Source organism: Schistocerca cancellata, chromosome 1 (genome assembly GCF_023864275.1).
Source record: "Schistocerca cancellata isolate TAMUIC-IGC-003103 chromosome 1, iqSchCanc2.1, whole genome shotgun sequence".
Taxonomy (NCBI): Eukaryota; Metazoa; Arthropoda; class Insecta; order Orthoptera; family Acrididae; genus Schistocerca; species Schistocerca cancellata.
In genome coordinates, this window is record NC_064626.1 from 597,544,211 (window position 1) to 597,571,488 (window position 27,278).

General features: G+C 39.5%; 1 protein-coding gene across 1 annotated transcript in view; it reads right to left on the reverse strand.

The window, feature by feature from the left end:
* LOC126089129 (DNA-directed RNA polymerase III subunit RPC1) overlaps positions 1-27,278 on the reverse strand; it is a 217,641-nt gene that overhangs the window by 11,558 nt on the left and 178,805 nt on the right. Inside the window, exon 23 of the mRNA XM_049906890.1 lies at positions 14,468-14,652. Within this exon, the coding sequence (XP_049762847.1) occupies positions 14,468-14,652 (185 nt within the window). The remainder of the gene's footprint in view (positions 1-14,467; positions 14,653-27,278) is intronic.

Consider the following 27,278-nt stretch of genomic DNA (forward strand, 5'->3'; position numbering starts at 1 on the left):
AATTTGTATAGAAACCAAATCGCAGTTATAAGAGTTGAGGGGCATGAAAGGGAAGCAGTGGTTGGGAAGGGAATGAGACAGGGTTGTAGCATCTCCCTGACGTTATTCAATCTGTATATTGAGCAAGCAGTGAAGGAAACAAAAGAAAAATTCGGAGTAGGTATTAAAATCCACAGAGAAGAAATAAAAACTTTGAGGTTTGCCGATGACATTGTAATTCTGTCAGAGAAAGCAAAGGACTTGGAAGAGCAGTTGAACGGAATGGATAGTGTCTTGAAGGGAGGATATAAGACGAACATCAACAAAAGCAAAATGAGGATAATGGAATGTAGTCGAATTAAGTCGGGTGATGTTGAGGGTATTAGATTAGGAAATGAGACACTTAAAGTAGTAAAGGAGTTTTGCTATTTGGGGAGCAAAATAACTGATGATGGTCGAAGTAGAGAGGATATAAAATGTAGACTGGCAATGGCAAGGAAAGCGTTTCTGAAGAAGAGAAATTTGTTAACATTGAGTATAGATTTAAGTGTCAGGAAGTCGTTTCTGAAAGTATTTGTATGGAGTGTAGCCATGTATGGAAATGAAACATGGACAATATATAGTTTAGACAAGAAGAGAATAGAAGCTTTCGAAATGTGGTGCTACAGAAGAATGCTGAAGATTAGATGGGTAGATCACATAACTAATGAGGAGGTGTTGAATAGGATTGGGGAGAAGAGAAGTTTGTGGCACAACTTGACTAGAAGAAGGGATCGGTTGGTAGGACATGTTCTGAGGCATCAAGGGATCACCAATTTAGTATTGGAGGGCAGCGTGGAGGGTAAAAATCGTTTAGGAAGACCAAGAGATGAATACACCAAGCAGATTCAGAAGGATGTAGGTTGCAGTAGGTACTGGGAGATGAAGAAGCTTGCACAGGATAGGGTAGCATGGAGAGCTGCATCAAATCAGTCTCAGGACTGATGACCACAACAACAATCTCCTCCATGGTAAACTTAATTTTTGGATTAATCACATTGAGATGTTTGTGAAAACTTAGTTCTTCTCTGCCAAGACTTCACAAAACAAATGTATCATCCATGTATTGGAACCTTATTCAGTTTCTTGTTGGCAGTTTCCAGTATGTGCTCCTCAAGTTTTTCCTTAAAGAAATATGCTGTAGCTGGGCTTACAGGACTCTACATGGCCACACCATCTGTCTGTTCACAGAACTCATTGTTTCATTTGAAGTATGTGGCTCAGAGCACCACCACCTAAAGAGAAGGCCGCGGCGCGCTCTTGTGACGTCACGCAAAGCGGGCCGGGGTTGGATTGCGCTGCGCTTCAAGAATCGAGGCGCACGGCCTGCAAATCTTTGTCAAACGGTTTTACAGAACCTATTCCGCAAAAAATAATTAATTTCTGAAATACTTTTAGCCTTATATGACAGCTTCATGATGAAGTGCCAATCATTTCGATAATGGTCATAACTATTGTGGTATTTCACAGATGACTATCAAATTTGAGAACGTTGCCATCAAAAATAGAGGTCGCTATGAATTTGTGTTTGATGCATATTACACATTCTATTGCTGAGTATGAAATACAGATGAGGTTTTGAAATTTTCGTAAAACTTTGGATCAATATCTGCTTCCAATCTCGAAAAAATTGAGCATCTGCAGCAACTTCACTTCCGATCGCAACGCGCGGGAATGAAATATTCATAAGGCCTGTCATATCTTGTAAACCGCTGGAGATAACGAAACGAGATCTTGGCAAATGATACCACGCAAAGAGGAGAGTACTTTGCCGAATGGTTAAAATAAGTAACTTTATCAATCGCGATATAGCAGAAACTATAGTTTATAATTCTTTTTTACCGGTAATGTAATTGCATAAGACTTATCAATAGCCAGTGAAAACGTACGAGTGCGGGATGTAAATAATATTGCGATATACATGATAAAACAAGGTACATTTGTGAAAAATGCACTGTGATAAAGTCCATTCTTTCTGGACCAGACAACTATTATTTACACTCACTTGAAAAATTCTGCACTAATACAGTGTATAATTTTAAATTCCTCTGCCTTCAGTATCCTAAATAAGTATTGTGTAGCTGTTTATAGAACTCCCTCAGGAAAGCTGAGTACATTCCCCAAGCAAACAATCACTTTTAACTCACCTAACAAAAACAATTATGCGTTGTTATTGTAATGTAAATTTTATTTCCTGTAAAAATATGGCAGATTTTGAGCATAAGTCAACAGTGAAAATCTACAAACCTTCAGCAGACATTTGCAGCAGTTGGAATGAGACAATGTGTCAAGCTAAAAACGTCAACAATAAATTTAACCTATTTCTAGATTAATTTGTTCCATTGTTTGACACATCGAAAAATAACACAGATATGCTTCATACAGAGAGATCGCTTTTTAAACATGAAAACAGCAGTTTCAACATTCGTTAGCACTCATGATAACTAATGCGAGAGTGAAAAACAACACCCACTCACAAATAGAGAATAAAACGTATCGGTAATGCGTAACAAAATACGAACTGCAGAGAAATTTAAACACGAATAAAAAGTAACACGAGCCACAAATTTATATTTCGTTTTCAAAATCAAAATAAAGCCACTTGATAACGAATACTAGGCCTACTTACTGCGAACTTTTGCTCATAATTTTACTCAAATGTATCCAAAATGCAAGATATTCCACCAGAAAAAATAACAATTGTACTAGGTATATAGTTTTTACATACCTTCGTGTGCTCAGTGGGTTTGAAATTGTCCCGATGAATCGCTGAAAGACATTTCCAACGCAGATTCGCATCTTTCGGAAAGGAAAACAACATTACTTTCGGTTGAGTTCCGTAATTCACACGACACCTTCGCACACAGCACTTTTAAACCATGTTCACAGTAGCTTCACTACACGCAAACGCTGTAATAGCTAGTTTTAAGCACGAATATAGCACTCGATCCAACAAACGTGTAAATAAACAAACGCTTCGAAACACAACATGGTGGCCCGCTTGGAGTGACGTCACGACCTGCTATGAATTTCGCGCCACGGCCTTGTCTCTAGGTGGTGGTGCTCTGAGGCAATATTCAAAGAGTTCTGCAATACCACGAGGAAAAAATTAGATTCCGCTGTTGCAACATTTCATCATAGTAAACAGCGGTGCCACATCAAAACTAACTACTATCTCCTCCGGCTGGACCACTATGTCGTTTAATTTACTGATAAAGTGAGCCAATTTCTTGATAAATGAATCCAATCAGCCCACATACAGTAGTAATAATGTTGTCAAGAACTTTTCAACTTAATATGTGGGCAAACCAATATCACTCACTTTAGTCCTTAAAGGAAGATGTTCTTCGTGCACCTTTGGTGACCCATAATCTCTTGGTGGTAGCGAGGCTGAGTCAAACACACTTTTTTGAACAGTCTGTTTGATAGAGGACATTTTTATCAACCATGTAACAGTTCTAAGAATTTTGCCCGTGGGGTGTGACTCAGTTTCCTATAATTGCAGAACTAATGCATCACTAATTGACTTTTCATAACTGGGATTCATAGTCTTTTAAATTTTTTGAAAGACATCAGGTTGATGCCAGTGACTGTTAAACTTTTTATTTCCACTATTGCAATTTCCCCCTCATTCAGGTGTTTATATGGTATTCGAAACAGCTGCTGGACACCTCTAATGTCACTTTCTCAGGCTAGAATGGCTCCTTACCCTGCGTTTTGCGATTGTGTGATCATCTTTTCCCACTTTTTGGTGGAGAGGAAGGTGGCACAACCATCGCAGATGACTTTGCCATCTCTCATACTTTAAAACATGGATAACTTCCCTAGAACTGGAACTCTGTAATTGCCCAGTTATATTAAGGAAATAAAACGACTGAGATTACTTATCATAGTTTCTTTTTGAAAGTCAACACTGTGGTTCTGTAATTCTACTACATAAAAAATTTCACACAGTGATTTGTATTTTTGACAGATAAATCTGAAGATGAGCCTATACTGATGTGAAACTGAACTGGTAGTTGCAAATAAAGCACCTTCAAAAGCTATACAGCTTTTGGAAACACCTCACCATTCTTAATTGTTCTAATTTTTAATGATAATATGAACATGTGCAATAGTATAAGAACTTCTGAATCATACACTACCAACAGTGAAAAAGTATACAGTCTCAGCACATAAGCTCGAGCATTAAATAGCTCAACCTTTCCACTCACAACCCATACCACAAGGGACGGTAATGTGATGTTTTATAATACAAGTATGTATGAATGGGCAGGAGGAAACCCTCTCAGTATGAAGATACAAAGTACTCACCTAAGGTTGTTTGATTTATCAAAACGCTAATTCAACATCAAAACTTCTTTAACCACCTAAAATCATAAATGGGAAACAAGCTGGTGCAGAATATTACTCTTACTCTAAGTATGTGATACAAGAACTTGCGCCATAGGGTGGTGGGGTTTCGGGTTCCGCTGGATAGGTCAGGAGTCCACTACACACAACAAGCGGCTACACGGGTAGCAGGGGTTGTGTGGCGTGGGCTGGGTGGTTTTTTAGGTTAGATGGCCTTGGGCAAGTACAGAAAGGGCAACAGCCTCAACGGGTGCGGGGCAAAGTCAGGACATGTGGGGACCAAGCAGCAATCGGTATTGTAATTGTAAACTGTCGAAGCTGCGTTGGTAAAGTACCGGAACTTCAAGCGCTGATAGAAAGCACCGAAGCTGAAATCGTTATAGGTACAGAAAACTGGCTGAAGCCAGAGATAAATTCTGCCGAAATTTTTACAAAGGTAGAGACGGTGTTTAGAAAGGATAGATTGCATGCAACCGGCGGTGGAGTGTTCATCGCTGTTAGTAGTAGTTTATCCTGTAGTGAAGTAGAAGTGGATAGTTCTTGTGAATTATTATGGGTGGAGGTTACACTCAACAACCGAGCTAGGTTAATAATTGGCTCCTTTTACCGACCTCCCGACTCAGCAGCATTAGTGGCAGAACAACTGAGAGAAAATTTGGAATACATTTCACATAAATTTTCTCAGCATGTTATAGTCTTAGGTGGAGATTTCAATTTACCAGATATAGACTGGGACACTCAGATGTTTAGGACGGGTGGTAGGGACAGAGCATCGAGTGACATTATACTGAGAGCACTATCCGAAAATTACCTCGAGCAATTAAACAGAGAACCGACTCGTGGAGATAACATCTTGGACCTACTGATAACAAACAGACCCGAACTTTTCGACTCTGTAAGCGCAGAACAGGGAATCAGTGATCATAAGGCCGTTGCAGCATCCCTGAATATGGAAGTAAATAGGAATATAAAAAAAGGGAGGAAGGTTTATCTGTTTAGCAAGAGTAATAGAAGGCAGATTTCAGACTACCTAACAGATCAAAACGAAAATTTCTGTTCCGACACTGACAATGTTGAGTGTTTATGGAAAAAGTTCAAGGCAATCGTAAAATGCGTTTTAGACAGGTACGTGCCGAGTAAAACTGTCAGGGATGGGAAAAACCCACCGTGGTAGAACAACAAAGTTAGGAAACTACTGCGACAGCAAAGAGAGCTTCACTCAAAGTTTAAACGCAGCCAAAACCTCCCAGACAAACAGAAGCTAAACGATGTCAAAGTTAGCGTAAGGAGGGCTATGCGTGAAGCGTTCAGTGAATTCGAAAGTAAAATTCTATGTACCCACTTGACAGAAAATCCTAGGAAGTTCTGGTCTTACGTTAAATCAGTAAGTGGATCGAAACAGCAAATCCAGACACTCCGCGATGATGAAGGCATTGAAACAGAGGATGACACGCGTAAAGCTGAAATACTAAACACCTTTTTCCAAAGCTGTTTCACAGAGGAAGACCGCACTGCAGTTCCTTCTCTAAATCCTCGCACAAACGAAAAAATGGCAGACATCGAAATAAGTGTCCACGGAATAGAAAAGCAACTGGAATCACTCAACAGAGGAAAGTCCACTGGACCTGACGGGATACCAATTCGATTCTACACAGAGTACGTGAAAGAACTTGCCCCCCTTCTAACAGCCGTGTACCGCAAGTCTCTAGAGGAACGGAAGGTTCCAAATGATTGGAAAAGAGCACAGGTAGTCCCAGTCTTCAAGAAGGGTCGTCGAACAGATGCGCAAAACTATAGACCTATATCTCTGACATCGATCTGTTGTAGAATTTTAGAACATGTTTTTTGCTCGAGTATCATGTCGTTTTTGGAAACCCAGAATCTACTGTGTAGGAATCAACATGGATTCCGGAAACAGCAATCGTGTGAGACCCAACTCGCTTTATTTGTTCATGAGACCCAGAAAACATTAGATACAGGCTCCCAGGTAGATGCTATTTTCCTTGACTTCCGGAAGGCGTTCGATACAGTTCCGCACTGTCGCCTGATAAACAAAGTAAGAGCCTACGGAATATCAGACCAGCTGTGTGGCTGGATTGAAGAGTTTTTAGCAAACAGAACACAGCATGTTGTTATCAATGGAGAGACGTCTACAGACGTTAAAGTAACCTCTGGCATGCCACAGGGGAGTGTTATGGTACCATTGCTTTTCACAATATATATAAATGACCTAGTAGATAGTGTTGGAAGTTCCATGCGGCTTTTCGCGGATGATGCTGTAGTATACAGAGAAGTTGCAGAATTAGAAAATTGTAGCGAAATGCAGGAAGATCTGCATTGGATAGGCACTTGGTGCAGGGAGTGGCAACTGACCCTTCACATAGACAAATGTAATGTGTTGCGAGTACATAGAAAGAAGGATCCTTTATTGTATGATTATATGATAGCGGAACAAACACTGGTAGCAGTTACTTCTGTAAAATATCTGGGAGTATGCATGCAGAACGATTTGAAGTGGAATGATCATATAAAATTAATTGTTGGTAAAGCGGGTACCAGGTTGAGATTCATTGGGAGAGTCCTTAGAAAATGTAGTCCATCAACAAAGGAGGTGGCTTACAAAACACACGTTCGACCTATACTTGAGTATTGCACATCAGTGTGGGATCCGTACCAGATCGGGTTGACGGAGGAGATAGAGACGATCTAGAGAAGAGTGGTGCGTTTCGTCACAGGGTTATTTGGTAACCGAGATAGCGTTACGGAGATGTTTAACAAACTCAAGTGGCAGACTCTGCAAGAGAGGCGCTCTGCATCACGGTGTAGCTTGCTCACCAGGTTTCGAGAGGGTGCGTTTCTGGATGAGGTATCGAATATATTGCTTCCCCCTACTTATACCTCCCGAGGAGATCACGAATGTAAAATTAGAGAGATTAGAGCGCGCACGGAGGCTTTCAGACAGTCGTTCTTCCCGCGAACCATACGCGACTGGAGCAGGAAAGGGAGGTAATGACAGTGGGACGTAAAGTGCCCTCCGCCACACACCGTTGGGTGGCTTGCGGAGTATAAATGTAGATGTAGATGTAGATGTAGATGTAGATGTAGAAGAATAAAGAAAACTTAAAAGTCTCACAGGTACTGCTGTGTCCACCTTCAGATACAGTACACAGCTATGTACACAGTGGATCTCATACACGAAGCCAGGCTCCAGTGAGCTGCCATATAATTACAGTCAGTCATCGCAGAAGGTGCACCTAACAGGGATCATATTACACTTCCAACATAAGCCATACAGATAGTTCAATTCATCTACTGTAGTTATGCTCTGACGCCACAAAGGATGCTCAAGACATGGATCTCATCTTGCTTCTGCCTGATGTCAGAGAAACAACTTGCAAACGAATCTTCATCCACCAACAACAGATAAGAGTGGACACACATATCCAATCAGCGAGTTCCCATTGGTCACCAGCCGTTACCAGTCACCATCACTCAACAGCAGTTACCAGTTGCTGTCAGTTGTCAGCAGCAGTTATGGAGCAGGCATCGAACAGTGTCAAAGTATCTGCCAAGTGTCGATGTGTATGTGTATTAACAGAGCCAGAAATTTAGAGACTATCATGAATAGCACGTGCATATTGAAAATGCTATTACATTAGGCAGTCACTGTTCACTGGATTTAGGTTTAGACCAGTGTTCAGAACTTTAATATCAGTGTCACACCTTCTAATCATCATCACACTGAAGTTAAGTGTTGGTATTAAGCTTTTAATAAATGATTGTTAACTGTCACTCATTGTGTTGTAAACATTATTTTTGCTGTAGTCTAATTTGCCCTGTGGTGAGACAAGCTGCAGTGTGTAAGCACATCACCTGAATACAGCAACTACTTTCAGTGATAAGGTGTTCTTTGCATACATCTTTTATTTTGGGTGCCAAACTGATTTGGTGAACACAACACAAATAATAACGAATTGTCTAATGATGTTTAACAAGATTCATTTGCCAGTGATCTTAAGTTTTTCATCCATTCCATGATCCCACTGAATGGCTGCTGAAGATACATTTCTTATTGAAATGAAAACAGTTCAATTATTTCAAATGATGGTGCAAACATAATTAGCCACAACAAACTTACAAGAAAAATGATTTTCATCATGAACAAGTCTCAGTAATGATATTATTACAGTAAAACACTGAATATATACACTGAGGTAAGAAAAGTCATGGGATAGTGATATGCACATATACAGATGACAGTAGCATCACATACACAGGGTATAAAAGGGCAGTGCATTGGCATAGCTGTCATTTGTACTCATGAGATGCATGTGAAAAGATTTCTGGCACGATTATGGCTGCTGGGAATTAACAGATTCTCAGCACAGTACGGTAGTTGGAGCTACATGCTTGGAACTTCCATTTTCAGAAATCATTAGGGAATCCAATATTCTGAGCTCCACAGCATCAAGAATGTGCTGAGAATACCAAATTTCAGGCATTCCTCTCACCACAGACAATGCACTGGCAGAGCAGTGGAATTAGCATAGAGTGGTCAGTGCTGACAGACAAGTAACACTACACGAAACTACTGAAATGAATGTGGGACCTATGACAAACATAGCCGTTAGGACACAGTGTGGCAAAATTTGGTGTCAATGAGCCACGGCAGAAGATGACCAACACAAGTGCATTTGCTAACAGCACAACATCACTAGCAGCACCTATCCTGGGCTTATGAAGTACACAATTAGTATCACTTTTAGTGCACTTGTCTAGTGTATGTGCAGTGCAGCAAAAGAGTGACGTTGATTGGATATTATGTTTTGTGATGCCTGTGTTGCTACAGAATGGAAAATTCTCTGACAATTCTAGAAGAATGCCGGCACCTCAGATGTAAATATCATCATAAACTTCCTCTCCCTCTTCCTCTTTACTCCTCTGAATTACTGATACCCACACTGCATGCATGTTTTCATGAAATTGCTTTCATTACCAGTTACAGGTGCAACAGCTCTTTTCAGGTCTAAACTGAATTTTCTGCGACTTTCATCTGACATCCTGGGTACACTATCATTGGTACGAACTCCATAAAATCTCCGACATACTAGTATTTTGAATTGTCTGTTGAGGTTCTCATCAATCTAATGGATGCGACCCCAAAAGAAACTCATCTTGCTGTTTGTTCATAAATCAACAATTGTACATACACTGAGATGACAAATGTCATGGGATACCTCCCAATATTATGTTAGACCTCCTTTTGTCTGGCGTAGTGCAGCAACTCAACATTGCATGGACTCAACAAGTCATCAGAAGTCCCCCTCAGAAGTACTGAGCCATGCTGCCTCTATAGCCATCCATAATTGTGAGAGTGTTGAAGTGCAGGATTTTGTGCACAAACTGACTTCTCGATTATGTCCCATAAATGCTTGATGGTAAACATTTCATGTGATCTGGGTGGCCAAATTATTTGCTCACACTGTCCAGAATGTTCTTCAAATCACTCACGAACAGGTGTGGCCTGATGACATGATGCACTGTCATCCATAAAAATTCTATTGTTGTTTGGAACATGAAGTCCACGAATGGCCACAAATGGTCTCCAAGTAGCTGAACATAATCATTTCCTGTCAATGATTGGTTCAGGTCAATCAAAGGACACAGTGGAACCATTGCTTGATTCCACAGTGCGACAGCCAGGTTAAAATGCAGGTGTTATGAACTTTCCATTGCATGCTTGATTACTCTACTGAAAGGGTGCAGAAATTTTGAAACTGCAGAAATTTTAAAATATGTGCATATGTTACCATGCTAAAATTTCTTCTCCCTTGATGTTGAGTAAGAATGACTGAAATCACCAGGCTAAGGCAATGATCTTGTAGTGATTAATTCTACATAAGATGATGTTTCACAAAGCAATGTTATTATTATCATTATTATTATTATTATTATTATTATTATTATTTTATCATTTATTACTGAACACATCTGTCTTGGCTTGGTTTTGTGCATCTTCTGTTTGAGTTGTTCATTGGGCTATTGGGTGGCAGTGGGGTGCAGCAGCCAATGTTCCGGCATCAGAGCAAGTGCAGAGAGACCCCATCACCATCTGCAGCTATGAAAACTACAGCCGACACAACATAGCAAGCTACTGCCAGTAACAATTGAACCCACACACAGTGATGGCAGCTATGAGAGCTATGGCCGACACAACACAGTGCACTGCTGCTGGTAGTAGTTCAACCCTCACACAGCAACAAAAGCTATAATTGACAACACCAGTACACAGTGGATGCAAACAAAATTTAATTAACAGAATGAAGTATTGCGGTTTTGTGGTCATAGGCCTATAGACATTTGCGTATGGTCGGTAAACTGCCTACAGGGAAGGTTAAGAATGACATTCTGGTCTAAGCTCTTTATTCTTATGATGAACCAAATACATTAACATTATATGCAATGAAGAAAGTACAACCTGTATTGAATGAGATAAAAGGAAAAAAAAATAGGAAATAGGAACTTCAGTACTATTCAATACAGGAGCCCTAGTGTTGCTAAGAAGTCAAAAGCAAAGTTTAAAAAGTGATATACTAGCATATAAGTTCTGTCCTCTATATGAGGGACCATTCGTTATCAAAAGTACACATCATCCTCAGGCAGCTGTGCTCACCAATAAAAGTTCGCAGGAGGAAAAGGGGTATATGCTATTCAGGATAAGAAGTTGTTCATACCTGAGTAATTCAAAGTTAAGGTTTATTTACAAACTTCAAAATTTGCGGAATAAGAATGTCAACTGAAACTTCTAAAGACATCCTGGGTACTTGGAGGGATAATATTTAGGACTTTTGGTAGCTGTAAGATGTAAGATTAATGTATATCTGGCGTTTTTGTAGAGTATGAGACAGGCAGTAACATACACTCAGGCTTAGTGGGAGAGTATTGCACTCATGTTCTAACAATGTTGTGTACGTACCCTGGCTAAGCAGGAAGTAAGAATGACATCGCAAGATGTATTTAGGTATTCAGGGTAAATCTTAACATGCAATTTTAGGATGATCAAGGAATTAATCCATTCTGTTACTCTTAAAAGGGTTCAGCAACGACGGACATGTTTTATGTTTTGCGTGTAGGAGATGTAAAGAAATGACAGCTCTAAGAGAGAAACTGTCAGTGTTCTGGGGACCAGTGTACTGGTTAGTACTTGCGTAAGGAACTAGGAAGTTTTCCTTATGACAGGGAGCTCTGTTTTCACAGATAATCACTTGGATAGCCGATGCTATCAGGTTGGCTATCATAGTTATTAGCAGTAAGATTAAAAGGAGCAAAGATCCTTCTTGTCTCTCTCCTACGTAAGCCATGGTCAGAGTTAACAATTTCTTTTCCTAAAATGATGTTCAGAATTTATGTCCCCCTTCTGAACTAAAATTTGTATACAAATTTAAATTTTGTACTCTTGTATGATAACTTTTCTAGGGGAACATTTGCTTGAATATCTACATCAGGGAGGGTTTATATTTTTCTATTGGGTAACTACAATAAGTGTAGTTCAAGCAAGTTTTGTAGGGCAAAGTATCCACAGATGACTTCCGGTCTCTTTAGTAAATATCAGACATATTTATATAGTATTACTGCTCTGTATGTGTAAAAGGAAAAAGTGAAAACTAACAGTGAGTTCACTCATGTTTGTTAACCAGGATGACATATGTCTATGGATTGTTAGCACGTAATGCCCTCACAATTTCTTCAAGTTTCTCACAGACAAGATGTCAGCTATGAACACAACTAGGTTTCAGATCTAGCAAGACACTGGAAGTTTAATTAATTATTTACTCTTCAAACAACTCCTTATTGATTAAAATAGTCTTGCCAGTGAGTGACTGCATATTAAAATGTAGAAGGATGTGACCTTCACGCACTCATTCTCATTACTGCATACTAGGTTCAGCATATGCGAGGGAAAACTCCCACGTTTGGAGATGTGATTCAAGATACAATGGCACTCAGGGCCTAGGTTTGTAATAACTGACTGGGGCATCCATTCAACAACGATATTATCGTTTTATAAAACAAACTTAATTGACTCTGTCAGCAAAAACTTGCACATTAATTACAATTATGGGAAAAAAAAGAGAACAGTTTTATGTTAATGTCCCACAAAGACAATGCATTAAAAAAACAAAATGCATTTTATGTCAGAATTTTTGAGCCTACAGAAACAAAGTCACCGTGCTCAAATTTCTGCTCCCTCAGTGTCAAGTGTGAATAAGTGAACATATTGAGTTATAGGGCTGTTTTTGTAGTGACTAATATTTTGGAGCCCATGGCTCCTACTTCTGGCAGAAGAGTTGAAGGAGAAGGGAGCAGGATGAAGGAAAAGGACTGGGAAGGTTTAGAAAGAGTACAGTTCAGGAAAGTCACCCAGAATCCTGTGTCAGGCGAGACTTACCAGATGAGATGAATCTTTCCTTCTCATCCCATCTGTCACCTGACCTGGGGTTGTGAGTGAGGTTTCTGAACTGTACCCCTTTTCCTAAACCTCTTCAGCCCTTTTCCTTCACCCCTCTTTCTTCCCCTTAAAATCTTCCACCAGAAGAAGGAGCCACTGCCCCTGAAAGCTTGTAAACGTTACACCTGTTTGTGTGTTCACCTGCGCCACTTTGAGAGTAGATAGTTTTTAACAATGCATTTGCATTATATTGGCAATAATCAATTGTTTTCATTGTAACATGTTTTTTTATGTACTGTACATGACATTCGTTTCAGTTTTGTGCACTTTCTGTTTGAGATATATGTTGGGCTACAAGTGGCATTGCGGTGCAGCACCCAATGTTACAACATTGGAGGAAGTACACAGAAACCTCACTGCCAACTGCAGCTCCAAGGAAGAAGCCAGACAGAAGATTCCATGAACCCAAAATGAACTAAGCTCAAGAAAAAAATATTAAGCTTGGATGAGGCAGTCTCTGGTCTACAGTCCCTGGACAGACAGTGTGTAACTTATTCTGAGAACAAAGTAATTTTTCAGCAAGACCTTCAGTCTACTGATTTAAGCAGATTGGGGAAACACCCTGTTTTGTGTAGTGCACTACGGTTCAAGAATTTTACAGGAGCACTGTGTGATTGTCATGGTCACAGTACAAAGCAGTAACATGAAAACAAATTTGTGCGCCATCCCCACACTATGTACAAGGATGCAAACAAACACTGGTCGACAGTCCCGTTAAATATTGCTTCTGACTGAGAAAGTATCCACAGACAATTTTAAGAGTTTTTCCATCTTTCTACACCACAGAGAAAACATGAAAGTATTATTGCAGCACTGTTTTTTCCTGATTTAAAAGCATTGCAGTCCATGATCAAGGAAGGCTTATAAGAAATTTCAGGTACGTATTTGCTGAAGAAATCAGGTGGTGAGTCTGAAAATAATGTTCTAACAGAAGAAGGAAATTCATTTTTTTATTCTAAAATTCGCTTTTCAATTTCTAATCAGAAAATTCCAGTGATGAAACTATGTAGGAACCACAGTGAAATTATTATTCAAAATCTAGCACAGAATTGATTAATCTCAATTTTTTGCTGAAGAAATTGTGATCTGAAGGTCTCTGATCATTAACCTCAACAAGGATGATTTTTCAGTGGATACAACATTCCATACTCCCTTTGACATCTGGAAAATGTTTTTTCATATGCCAGAATGGTAAATCTTCAGAAGTCAATAAAATTGTCTGGTGAAATGTCTGAAAGGAGAATTGTTCTGAAAGCTAGTCTAATAGCAAGAAAAAATATATCTGTGTTACAAATTAAAAAGAATTGGATTTCAAAACTATTTTATTTGTATACCCTTTTATTCACAAACAACAGATAAACCTTTTTATTTGTGTAATGAGTAATTCTTCAAATAAATATTTTTATTTGTTGTTGTTCACAAACAATGAGTAATAATTTTTACCTGTATAATTACTCATCAATCAAATAATTTTTTTTCAAATTCTGATTTCTATGTGCATTCACACTGTCAAGTTAAGTGGAATGTTCAATATAAATTATATTTAAACTAGAGTTCAAATAAAACAACATTACTGAAAAATGTTACCTGGCTGCTTCAATACCAAGAGTTGTATACACTTCATAAATATTATTAGAAGTAGTACGTGTTCCCTTCACCCCATGTGTTGCCATCACTTCTCGTAGGTTATCACCTTCCACTAAGAGTTTGTATCTTGTTTGACCACCAGAATCATCATTGTGGATCACTGCTCTGCTCACTGATGGAAGACCCTACAAAATGGAAATGAAATAAACTTCAGGTAAGTTTTCAGTAATTTTTCTATACTGCAAAATACAAACATTTCCACTGTCTCTAAGCTTGGTAACAAACACTGAACATTTACAGTGTAGGCAGCGATTTTTCTCCAGTTTTCTATACAGAGATAAAGACAAAGACACACATCTGATTTACAGTTTTGAAGTGGTATGAGTGGTGAAAGGTATAATTTATATTAGATGTTAGCAGCTTCCTCTTTTTTGGAAATGTTATCATTTCTCTTGATGGTCTTCTATACTTCAGGCATCATCAGTTATTTTGTTGCCCAAATAATAAAACTTATCTACTACTTTTACTGTCCTATTTCTTAATCTACACTGTGTGAAAGGATTAACGAAACACTCTTTTGAAACCTTGTTATTTTCCCCACTGTGAAGTAAAATTTAGAAACAGGGCTTACGGGTGCTTAAAGCCTCCATCACTGAGGCTGCAAAAGTATAGCGCCCTGCGGACTCACCCTCTGGTTCGGGGATGCTTTGTACTAGAAGGTGTACAAACAGAAGAAAGAAAAGTCAAAGCTCAGAAGTTCATGTGAGGTGTAAAGTAGTTTAATGATGTTACACTGACACCAAATTTCACCATAATTCTGCTCAAGACACTGTGGATGTGTCATACGTTGGGAAGGACATTACACCACCCACATGTCACCCGTCTATCACCCCTTCCTTAGACACTTCTGCGGTGAAGGTCAGAAGTGCGATGCCCAGCACTGAAATCACCCGATTTTCTTATGATTGGTTGAGGAAAACATTTCATACAACTGCTGCTCAGAATTGACACTAAAATACAGGAGGTGGTACAAAAGGTGTCAATGAAACCACCCCTTTCCTTGAAACATCCATTTACACATATTCTTGACAACCTTTGACACTGTTGGCACCCTGACATATAAGCCAACCCTTGTCTGAGGACATCGGGGGTCTGTTACCCCTCTGTATTACATTTGGAGCGTGGCACCACTGTAATTTCTGCGCTGTTATACAGTGTGGAACCACTAGGGATCGTTCAAAAACACTCGATGAAATTTGAACATGATCCAAAAAAGCAAGGGTATTTACACTTTTTTTAGATCTATTTTGTGCAATGTAATTTTCTGATCATCAACTGATTTAGTTCGGCTACATTCCATTATCCTCGTTTTGCTTTTGTTGGTGTTCATTTTATAGTCTGTTTCCAAGACACTGGCAGTGAGATGGAGTTGACACCCAAGCTGGCCCCTCATATTTTCTACCACAGACAGACATGGAGATCTCACTGGTCATTTGTTAAGAGGATCCTGTGTCCTCACACGTTTGAATATTTATTATTTTTTGACATTTTTGTACCATTATTGCTTAGCATTGCCACAAGATGAAAAATGTATTAATGCACCTACTGTTGATTAGGCTGTCTCACGCAGTTAAAATTAATCTTTACCCCTGATAAGGCATCTTGAATTTTTATTGCTGTGTTGTTTCATGCACACATTAGGCGTAATAATTCAGTTAGCAGCCAGAGTTGGGAGTTGTAGTTGGTCGACCGTATTCACCGGATGCAGGTGCATGGGATGCGTGTGTTCATATGTGATTGACAACATATTCTATCTATTTGTGTCATGTTTTCATTGTCTAAAAAGTTTCATTGTGAAGTAGATAATTTTGTGTTGTGGCATATGGGATGTTACTAAAGTGAAGTGTAGTTGGAACCGGTTTGGAAGGAGTAACCATTTTTCAATAATAAATAATACTATCAGCAATCAGTGACCATTAACAACCCAATCCTTCATAGTCTGCTTCCTCTAATGCGATCAAAGGGATAGGAATTAATTGGATAGTTGGAGGCGAAAAAGAGTAATGTAGCACTGTTGCTAATTATATCCTGCCAACATGTTATATATGGACACTGGTGACAAGGACATCGCATCCTGCAACAATTTTTTGATCTGGAGCCCAATCATCAGGATCCATGTATGGTGAGTGCATTTGGAATTCTCAGTGGCGCCTCAATCTTTCAACCATTATTGCACAGAAAAAAGCTGTAGACTATTATCTAAATTCCATAAATTGAATGTGAAGTCTGCATATTTTGACTGGAAAAAGTGAGAATTGTTACGCAATTAATTATGAAGACAATTTCAGTCAAGATAGAATTAACATGAATGTTATTAACGAATATGGGCTAGTTGGCAGAAGTCAAACTATAGCAGCTGTAGCAGCAACTTCAAGTAAAAGTTCAAATTTAAACACACACAATGAACCATTAGATGCAGGAATAGACAATAATCATGTCAAAAATGTAGGAAGTAATGATGTGACAATGGAATGGGAGCAGATAATCAAAATTGGATCAAGAGCTGAAGGCAGATATTCAAAAGTTAATGATAAAAAATCAGGGCAAAGATAATGGAGACCAAACATGACCGATACCCATAATGACTCACACATTATTCACAGATCCAAAGAAAGAGCTTACAGGATCGACAAACACTGAACATTCTGACGATACTCAAGACAGTAAACAACATGATGAAGAGAAATTCTGTCTCCATCTGACGGGAACAAGAAGTCTATCTGACTACTGAACTGAATATAATAATTCATGATGCCACTTGAAATTAATGTTATGAGATAGATCAATTTGCCAAAGCCAAACATAATCGCAATTTTTAAATTAATTTAAGCTTGATAAAAGAGGGTATAGATTTGATAATGCAAGAAAACTACAATGATAACTGCTACCACAATAAACGATTGACAATTTTACTACCAATGGATGATTTAAGTTTCATGTTGACAGATTCCTAGTGAGGCAGATAAGATTAGGATGTATTTGTGGACAATGGAAAATTTCACATCATCTCCAGAGTTTGAAACAACATTCCCAACTGAAGAACGTTTGTCAAAGAATTGCTATTGGAACTACACAACACTTTTGGTGAGGAAATTTAGTTGGAACAGTAGACTGTAAAACAGCAGGAGAAGAAGGAGACGGTACACTAATTTCTGAAAGAAGAAGAGGAAGAAACTTCATGTTTATTGTCAGGCAATAACAACTCATTATAACTTTCAACACTTTGATTTATGTAGAAACTCATTCAATGATTTATTATGATTGGCAATGTGTAGTAGACTGGTTGAGAATCCTCCCAGTGATAGTGTGTTATGAAATCGTATCTTTGAACTGCTTCAAGCTATTTTACATGTCACAAGTAGTTACATGTTCAACTGTGTAGGCAACTTGAGTATTGTTTCTACGTTGTGCTTCTTTCTGTTTTCTTTTGTGTTATTTATGAAGTACTGATGCACAACACTACATCACTGCTATGTCATCCAGTGCAAACAAGTGGCTCACAGCAGACACACTCTCCGCTACGTGGTGCTGTTAATCACAACTGTGCTGAATGTGCAGCTTCCTGATCCTTCCACAACAGGCTCCAAGGAAGTCAGTGTATTTGTATACACATCCACATGGGCAATGAGGTGAGATTTCAGCTGCACTGATGAAGTAAGTGTCGGTTATGTTCTTTACAAAACACAGTATCCATGAGAGAACTGAATAATTAAAATTAAATACTGCAACATAAAGTATGTTCACATCTGGATGTGTAAAAAACTTTGAGGTATTTATGACAAACATGCATTTACTTATTTAAACTGTGTATCACAAACGTGTTTCTAAGCCCTTTTATGTGCTTTCTTCATTTCTTAGCATACTAATCATTAATATTTATTTGACTAAGACTGAAACATATTGCAATTTGTGTGTACATTTTATAAATCACATACTTAATTTTTAATGTTTGTTCATAATGATAATATTTATCAAATGACGATCCTCTTAAGTATACTCCTCAGAACATAATGAGTTTGTTTAATAAGAAGGACTAAAACTTGCTGATTTAAAGTTTATTAACTTCTTTGTGAACAAGATTCTATGCCACATCACGTGTAGCTGAAAGTTAATTAATTTAACATATACCTTCAATCATTTTGTTAATTACATTATACAAACAATAACATTTCTTAAAAGCCTAATAATACAAGCCCATTTGATTTTGCTGGGAGACAATTGAAGATTTTCATTTAATGTGTGCCTATTGATTCATTGTTTCCTTCATATGAATTGCAGCAGTTACTATATGTTAAACGGGTTTTGTACATAATTTTTCTTCACTTACATTTTTCTTGAAAATCACATTCTGAACTTTTTTTTCACAGATATGATATTGCACTTGTCTTTTGAAGTTTTGCTCTCTTACGGCATTATTTTATGTGAATGTTAATTTATCATTGTGTGGTCTTTAGCCCTTTGTTTCTTTCCTATAAGAAGTCAGAGTTGGGAGTTGGAGGTGGCCGGCACTGTTCACTAGATGCAGATGTGTCATGTGTGTGTTCGGGTGTAATTGACAATATATTCAGTCTTTTTGCATCATATTTCATGGTATAAAAAAATTCAGCATAGAGCAGTTAATTTTGTATTGTGGCATACAGGATGTTACTAAAGTGAAGTCTGGAAGGAGTAACAATTTCAACAACAGAGGCCAATGAAAAAAAAAATTTTTTTTTAACTTTTTTTTACTTTGATAGTTGACCTTTATAGATTTTTATGAGCTGAATTCAAATCTAGCCTTAGTTTTTTTGTATCACCCATAGTTTTCAAGCAATATGCTTTTTATTATATAGTATAAAAATCCTATGCTATATGGTAAATGGGGAAATTAATGAAACACTTTCTTACAACATAAGCATGGTTTGCATTTACATTAAGCTACTTCCAACAATGATATGTGTTAATAGAGGTTTCACTTGTCAGCTGGAATTGGTTTGTATTTTCTTTGAAGCGTCTTGTGTAGCTTTCTCTACCATGAGTACATACATACATAAATCCTTGTTCCATAGATCATGAACACAACATTTCGTAATGATGTGGAACGTGTCACTTTAACAAAAGTTTTCTTTACACAAAATATCCATTTTTTGTTGGTGAAGTGACCAACAGCATGTTGGTGTTCCAGCGGCCTTAGTAGTATTTTTCCATCACTTTTATGTTCTGTTGAAAACACTCTCCTTGCTCCTCAAATGGCTCTGAGCACTATGGGACTTAACATACCCATGCTTCTTTCTCATTTAAGGTCATTTTGGATTCAAAGTTAACATCAAACATCAATTTTCTAATGTCAAGTCCGACAAAGACACTGTCTTTTAGTTTGGCTTCTAAAAGGTGTGGAAACTTTAGGCAGAGATACTTAAAACATGGTCCATCTTTAGCCAAAGCTTTACAAACTGTCTCATTAGGCCTAACTTTATTTGTAGAGGTGATAGGTGAACGTTTTATGGATCTACAAGGTTTTTGTGTAGAATGTTCTTCCCACCAGGTTTTTAAAGACTCCCTCACATGCCACTTCTTTCTGCACCAGTGTTGATCCCTAGCCCTACTGCCCTATTCACACAAGAAACATGGAAATTTGGTAAAGCCGCCTAGCTGACCACGGAGCATGCATGTTACTTTTAGATTGCCACATATCATCCAACCATGAGCAGAACAGCCTTTTTTATTTAGCACTATTTCTAGGTTTTCATAGCTTTGTTTCATATGTACAGAATGTCCAACAGGTATAGATCCATACATGTTACCATTGTGTAATAAAAGAGCCTTTAAACTAGTTTTGGATGAATCAATGAACAGTCTCCAATCTTCCTTTTTGCATTCAATATCAAACTCATTCATCAGACCGGGAATGTCTAAGTAGTACACTAAATCATCTTCTTGTTGAAAAACTTGGAAAATTGCTGCTCTCTCTCTTTCTATACATGTATATGCTGGCTCCAACTGCCAATAAGTTCTTTTCTTTTAATCTAGAGCCAAGCAATTCAGCTTTTTGTTTCATTAAGCCCAGATCCCTAACCAAATCGTTAAGCTCGGTCTGATTAAACAATTTGGGCTCTAGACTTTCTGTATTACAATGGAATTCACCATCACCTGGTTCATCTAAACCACTTTGTGCATCAGAAAATACTTCTGTTTGAATAGAATTTAGATCATCTGGTGGTTCGGAAACCGGCAAATCTACTGGTCGGATGGCGGACAGAAGGTTAGGGTAGCTTATTACCTTCTTGTTTTTCGAATTATGACCAGTAATATCAACACTGCAAAAGTAGCGATCATTGGAATGATTTCTTGGCTCCCTCCATATCATAGGAACAGCAAATCTAAAGGCTGGTTGCTCCTTTTTGGATCATTTTCTCAGATCTTCAACACACACATAACATACCTTATGCAGTGCCCAATATTTAACTTGATCATCGAGTTTAGATCCAAAGTATGAGATATAAACCTTTTTCACAAAGTCTGTAGTGTTTCTTTGGTGTTTTCTAATCACAAATTTGTCACAAATATAACAAAAACTGTTAGTTTTTACAACCATGATTAGACATTGTACTGAGCACATGTACAGGAAACGGAAAGTGAGGTTAGGTTGACAGTAAACAAAACAACATATGTTAACGCAAAAATAGAATCGACATTTTTTTGCCAGCAAATGTTTTTCAGCAGTGCTACCAATGTCATCTACATTCATTACACCTCCTCTTTATATTATTTTAACTATATAAAAGCAGTTAAATTCTTTAAGAAATTGCTTTATTTAATAAATTTAACTGTAAAATGTGAAGAAATGGTGGGCGATACAGTTTTTTTAAGTGTCATATTTGGATTTCCCACCCTACAATACATAAGAATAGGGTAATTTCAGCAAAAAAGTTTTTCCATTGTTGGCCTGCATAATCAATGATACAATCAGCAATCCTCCATTGATTGTTATCAACTGAATCCTTCATTATTCATTTCCTGAAATGGCAGTAAAGGAACACACATGGATATGAGGAGGAGTAATGTAGTGCTGCTGCTAATATACCAGTGAGTTTGTTATAATGTGTCACGCACAGAAGAGCACTGTCCTGTTGAGAAATGGCACCACAATACTGACACACAGAATAACACGAGAACACAGGATATCTGTGACATACCATTATGCTGTCAGAGTTTTCTCAATCACTTCTGGCAGTGACATGATATCATACCCAATGGCTCCAAACCCTATGACATCAGGAGAGACTCTCCAAAACATTAGAAGAATGGAACTTCTCCCTATGTCACTGCCAAACATGTCAACGATGGTCATCTGGGCAGTGCATAACTGCGTTTCATCGGTTAACACAATGTGACACCATTCGTCAGCAGTCCACACTTCCTGGTCATGGCACCACTCCAAATGCAGCCATTCATGTAGTTGTGTTAACGACAGCCCAAGTATGAAACTGTAATTCCCTCATACAGCAACTGCTAATCTCCAACTGATGGTGTGGTAGTGATCATTCCATATCTGATGACAATGTTTGTGCCCATTCTATACCTTACAAGGCATAACAACAACACTAAACATGAACCACACTTATGCCCTCTGGGAGCCATCCCACCAGTCACAGAGAATGGAAACTCTAATGATTTACGTTTCTGCTGATCATGTGTTCATGTATAAGTTACACTGACACCTGACCATGTCTTCTGTGTGTTTCACTTTCTTGTCAGATTGTATACATTAATTATCTGGAATGGAAATTTTAATAGCAACACCCAGACTTTTTGCAGACGATGCTATTGTCTGTAACAAAACACTATCTGGGAGGAGGAGGAGGAGGAGGAGGAGAAAACAATAGAAATATTCTGTCAGATTTTGATAAGATTTTGAAGTGGTGCAAATACTGGCATCTTGCAAGTCTCCCCCCACTTTAGCACATAGCAAAGAACATTCATATAACCATGTGATGGTATCAGAAAAGTCCTTCATCATGATATTGTTCGGCTAGTGCATCACATTGGGTTGAATGTTGGTTATGGCATGAAATTGAATTTCTGCACTTTGTTGTTTTGTGACTGGCTCATATTAACAACTCCAAGTCTTATGACTCATGATGATTTTGTTCAAAAAGTAACTGTCCACATTCTGCATTTCAATGAAGTCATGGCAGGAATGCATGATCATCATTTTAGTTTGGGAGACAAGATGTATGCAGACAAACTATGCACACACTTTCCTTTTCTTCATAACATCTACATCTACATCTATACTCCGCGAGCCACCTTACGGTGTGTGGCGGAGGGTACTTATTGTACCACTATCTGATCCCCCCTTCCCTGTTCCATTCACGAATTGTGCGTGGGAAGAACGACTGCTTGTAAGTCTCCGTATTTGCTCTAATTTCTCGGATCTTTTCGTTGTGATCATTACGCGAGATATATGTGGGCGGTAGTAATATGTTGCCCATCTCTTCCCGGAATGTGCTCTCTCGTAATTTCGATAATAAACCTCTCCGTATTGCGTAACGCCTTTCTTGAAGTGTCCGCCACTGGAGCTTGTTCAGCATCTCCGTAACGCTCTCGCGCTGACTAAATGTCCCCATGACGAATCGCGCTGCTTTTCGCTGGATCATGTCTATCTCTTCTATTAATCCAACCTGGTAAGGGTCCCATACTGATGAGCAATACTCAAGAATCGGACGAACAAGCGTTTTGTAAGCTACTTCTTTCGTCGATGAGTCACATTTTCTTAGAATTCTTCCTATGAATCTCAACCTGGCGCCTGCTTTTCCCACTATTTGTTTTATGTGATCATTCCACTTCAGATCGCTCCGGATAGTAACTCCTAAGTATTTTACGGTCGTTACCGCTTCCAATGATTTACCACCTATGGCATAATCGTACTGGAATGGATTTCTGCCCCTATGTATGCGCATTATATTACATTTATCTACGTTTAGGGAAAGCTGCCAGCTGTCGCACCATGCATTAATCCTCTGCAGGTCTTCCTGGAGTACGTACGAGTCTTCTGATGTTGCTACTTTCTTGTAGACAACCGTGTCATCTGCAAATAGCCTCACGGAGCTACCGATGTTGTCAACTAAGTCATTTATGTATATTGTAAACAATAAAGGTCCTATCACGCTTCCTTGCGGTACTCCCGAAATTACCTCTACATCTGCAGATTTTGAACCGTTAAGAATGACATGTTGAGTTCTTTCTTCTAGGAAATCCTGAATCCAATCACAAACCTGGTCCGATATTCCGTAAGCTCGTATTTTTTTCATTAAACGTAAGTGCGGAACCGTATCAAATGCCTTCCTGAAGTCCAGGAATACGGCATCAATCTGCTCGCCAGTGTCTACGGCACTGTGAATTTCTTGGGCAAATAGGGCGAGCTGAGTTTCACATGATCTCTGTTTGCGGAATCCATGTTGGTTATGATGAAGGAGATTTGTATTATCTAAGAACGTCATAATACGAGAACACAAAACATGTTCCATTATTCTACAACAGATTGACGTAAGCGAAATAGGCCTATAATTATTCGCATCTGATTTATGACCCTTCTTGAAAATGGGAACGACCTGCGCTTTCTTCCAGTCGCTAGGTACTTTACGTTCTTCCAGCGATCTACGATAAATTGCTGATAGAAAGGGGGCAAGTTCTTTAGCATAATCACTGTAGAATCTTAAGGGTATCTCGTCTGGTCCGGATGCTTTTCCGCTACTAAGTGATAGCAGTTGTTTTTCAATTCCGATATCGTTTATTTCAATATTTTCCATTTTGGCGTCCGTGCGACGGCTGAAGTCAGGGACCGTGTTACGATTTTCCGCAGTGAAACAGTTTCGGAACACTGAATTCAGTATTTCTGCCTTTCTTCGGTCGTCCTCTGTTTCGGTGCCATCGTGGTCAACGAGTGACTGAATAGGGGATTTAGATCCGCTTACCGATTTTACATATGACCAAAACTTTTTAGGGTTCTTGTTTAGATTGTTTGCCAATGTTTTATGTTCGAATTCGTTGAATGCTTCTCTCATTGCTCTCTTTACGCTCTTTTTCGCTTCGTTCAGCTTTTCCTTATCAGCTATGATTCGACTACTCTTAAACCTATGATGAAGCTTTCTTTGTTTCCGTAGTACCTTTCGTACATGATTGTTTTACCACGGTGGATCTTTCCCCTCGCTTTGGACCTTAGTCGGTACGAACTTATCTAAGGCGTACTGGACGATGTTTCTGAATTTTTTCCATTTTTGTTCCACATCCTCTTCCTCAGAAATGAACGTTTGATGGTGGTCACTCAGATATTCTGCGATTTGTGCCCTATCACTCTTGTTAAGCAAATATATTTTCCTTCCTTTCTTGGCATTTCTTATTACACTTGTAGTCATTGATGCAACCACTGACTTATGATCACTGATACCCTCTTCTACATTCACGGAGTCGAAAAGTTCCGGTCTATTTGTTGCTATGAGGTCTAAAACGTTAGCTTCACGAGTTGGTTCTCTAACTATCTGCTCGAAGTAATTCTCGGACAAGGCAGTCAGGATAATGTCACAAGAGTCTCTGTCCCTGGCTCCAGTTCTGATTGTGTGACTATCCCATTCTATACCTGGTAGATTGAAGTCTCCCCCTATTACAATAGTATGATCACGAAACTTCTTCACGACGTTCTGCAGGTTCTCTCTGAGGCGCTCAACTACTACGGTTGCTGATGCAGGTGGTCTATAGAAGCATCCGACTATCATATCTGACCCACCTTTGATACTTAGCTTAACCCAGATTATTTCACATTCGCATTCGCTAATAACTTCACTGGATATTATTGAATTCTTTACTGCTATAAATACTCCTCCACCATTGGCGTTTATCCTATCCTTGCGGTATATATTCCATTCTGTGTCTAGGATTTCGTTACTGTTCACTTCCGGTTTTAACCAACTTTCCGTTCCTAATACTATATGCGCACTATTTCCTTCAATAAGAGATACTAATTCAGGAACCTTGCCCTGGATACTCCTGCAGTTTACCAATATTACGTTAACTTTTCCTGTTTTTGGTCTCTGAGGACGGACGTTCTTTATCAACGATGATAATGTCCTCTCTGGTAAGCCGTCAGGTATTTTATCGTTTCGCCCAAGGGGGGGTCCCTCTAACCTAAAAAACCCCCGTGTGCACGCCACACGTACTCTGCTACCCTAGTAGCTGCTTCCGGTGTGTAGTGCACGCCTGACCTGTCTAGGGGGGCCCTACAGTTCTCCACCCAATAACGGAGGTCGATGAATTTGCAACCATTATAGTCGCAGAGTCGTCTGAGCCTCTGGTTTAGACCCTCCACACGGCTCCAAACCAGAGGACCGCGATCGACTCTGGGCACTATGCTGCAGATATTAAGCTCAGCTTGCACTCCGCGTGCGATGCTGGTTGTCTTCACCAAATCAGCCAGCCGCCGGAAGGAACCAAGGATGGCCTCAGAACCCAAGCGGCAGGCGTCATTCGTTCCGACATGTGCTACTATCTGCAGCCGGTCACACCCAGTGCGTTCAATAGCTGCCGGAAGGGCCTCCTCCACATTACGGACGAGACCCCCCGGCAAGCACACCGAGTGCACACTGGCATTCTTCCCCGACCTACCCGCTATTTTCCTGAGGGGCTCCATAACCCGCCTAACGTTGGAGCTCCCTATAACTAATAGGCCCGCCCTCTGTGACTGTCGGGACCTTGCCGGAGAATCGGCCACTGGCCCAACAGGCGAGGCATCCTGTGGTGGCTCGGAAACGATGTCATCACCACTAGGAAGCACCCCGTACCTGTTGGAAAGGGGTAAGGCAGCTGCCACGCGGCCAGATCCCACCTTCCCCTTTCGGCCAGGCACGCGAGAGCCCACCACTGTCCGCCATTCACCCTGGAGTGATGGCTGACCGGTAAGATGCTCACTGCCGGAAGACGCAGCGACATCAGGGGTTCCATGTGATTCCAAGGCCACCGGAGTAGGCATAGGTCTCACCACAGTTGCCCCAACGCCACTACGAGCCGACGCCTGCGCCTCGAGCTCGATGAGCCTAACAGACAAAGCCTCCACCTGCCCCCGAAGAGTGGCCAATTCTCCTTGCGTCCGCTCACAACAACCACAGTCCCTACACATGACTATGTTTACCCTACCCTATACGGTGACAAATTCCCAAGATAATCTTCTGATGAGCTACTCTGATAATCAAGAAACACTCACCGAAATACGAGACGCGAAAACTACGCTAGGTTTTCCCAGAAAAACTATTTAAAAGCTAAGCGCAGCAAATAAGTACAAAAACGCTATATACAAACAGTACTGTGCTGCTGCTGGTGCTCTCGCTCTCGCTGTCACAAGACAACTGCTGATTCAAGTGACTAGTGGCTAACGGCCGCGAAACAAACAAATGACGGTTTTAGGGCGCTTTCTGTTCTAAACGATCAAGAAAACACTAAGAAATCTAACACGAAAACTATGTAAAGTTTTATCAAGAACTGTTAGTTACTATGCAGAGCAGATAAACACAAATAGAATCCCTTCCTTAGTGGAAGGTCGTAAACAAAATGCAAAATAAACGCTTTATACAAACAGTACTGTGCTGCTGCTGGTGCTCTCGCTCTCGCTGTCACAAGACAATGTCTTGAACACTTGATTTTAGAGATGTTGCTCTTTTGCAATTTGTGACACAATCATGCTGACACCCTGCAGCCAGAAGTCCATTACTTAACACTGCCA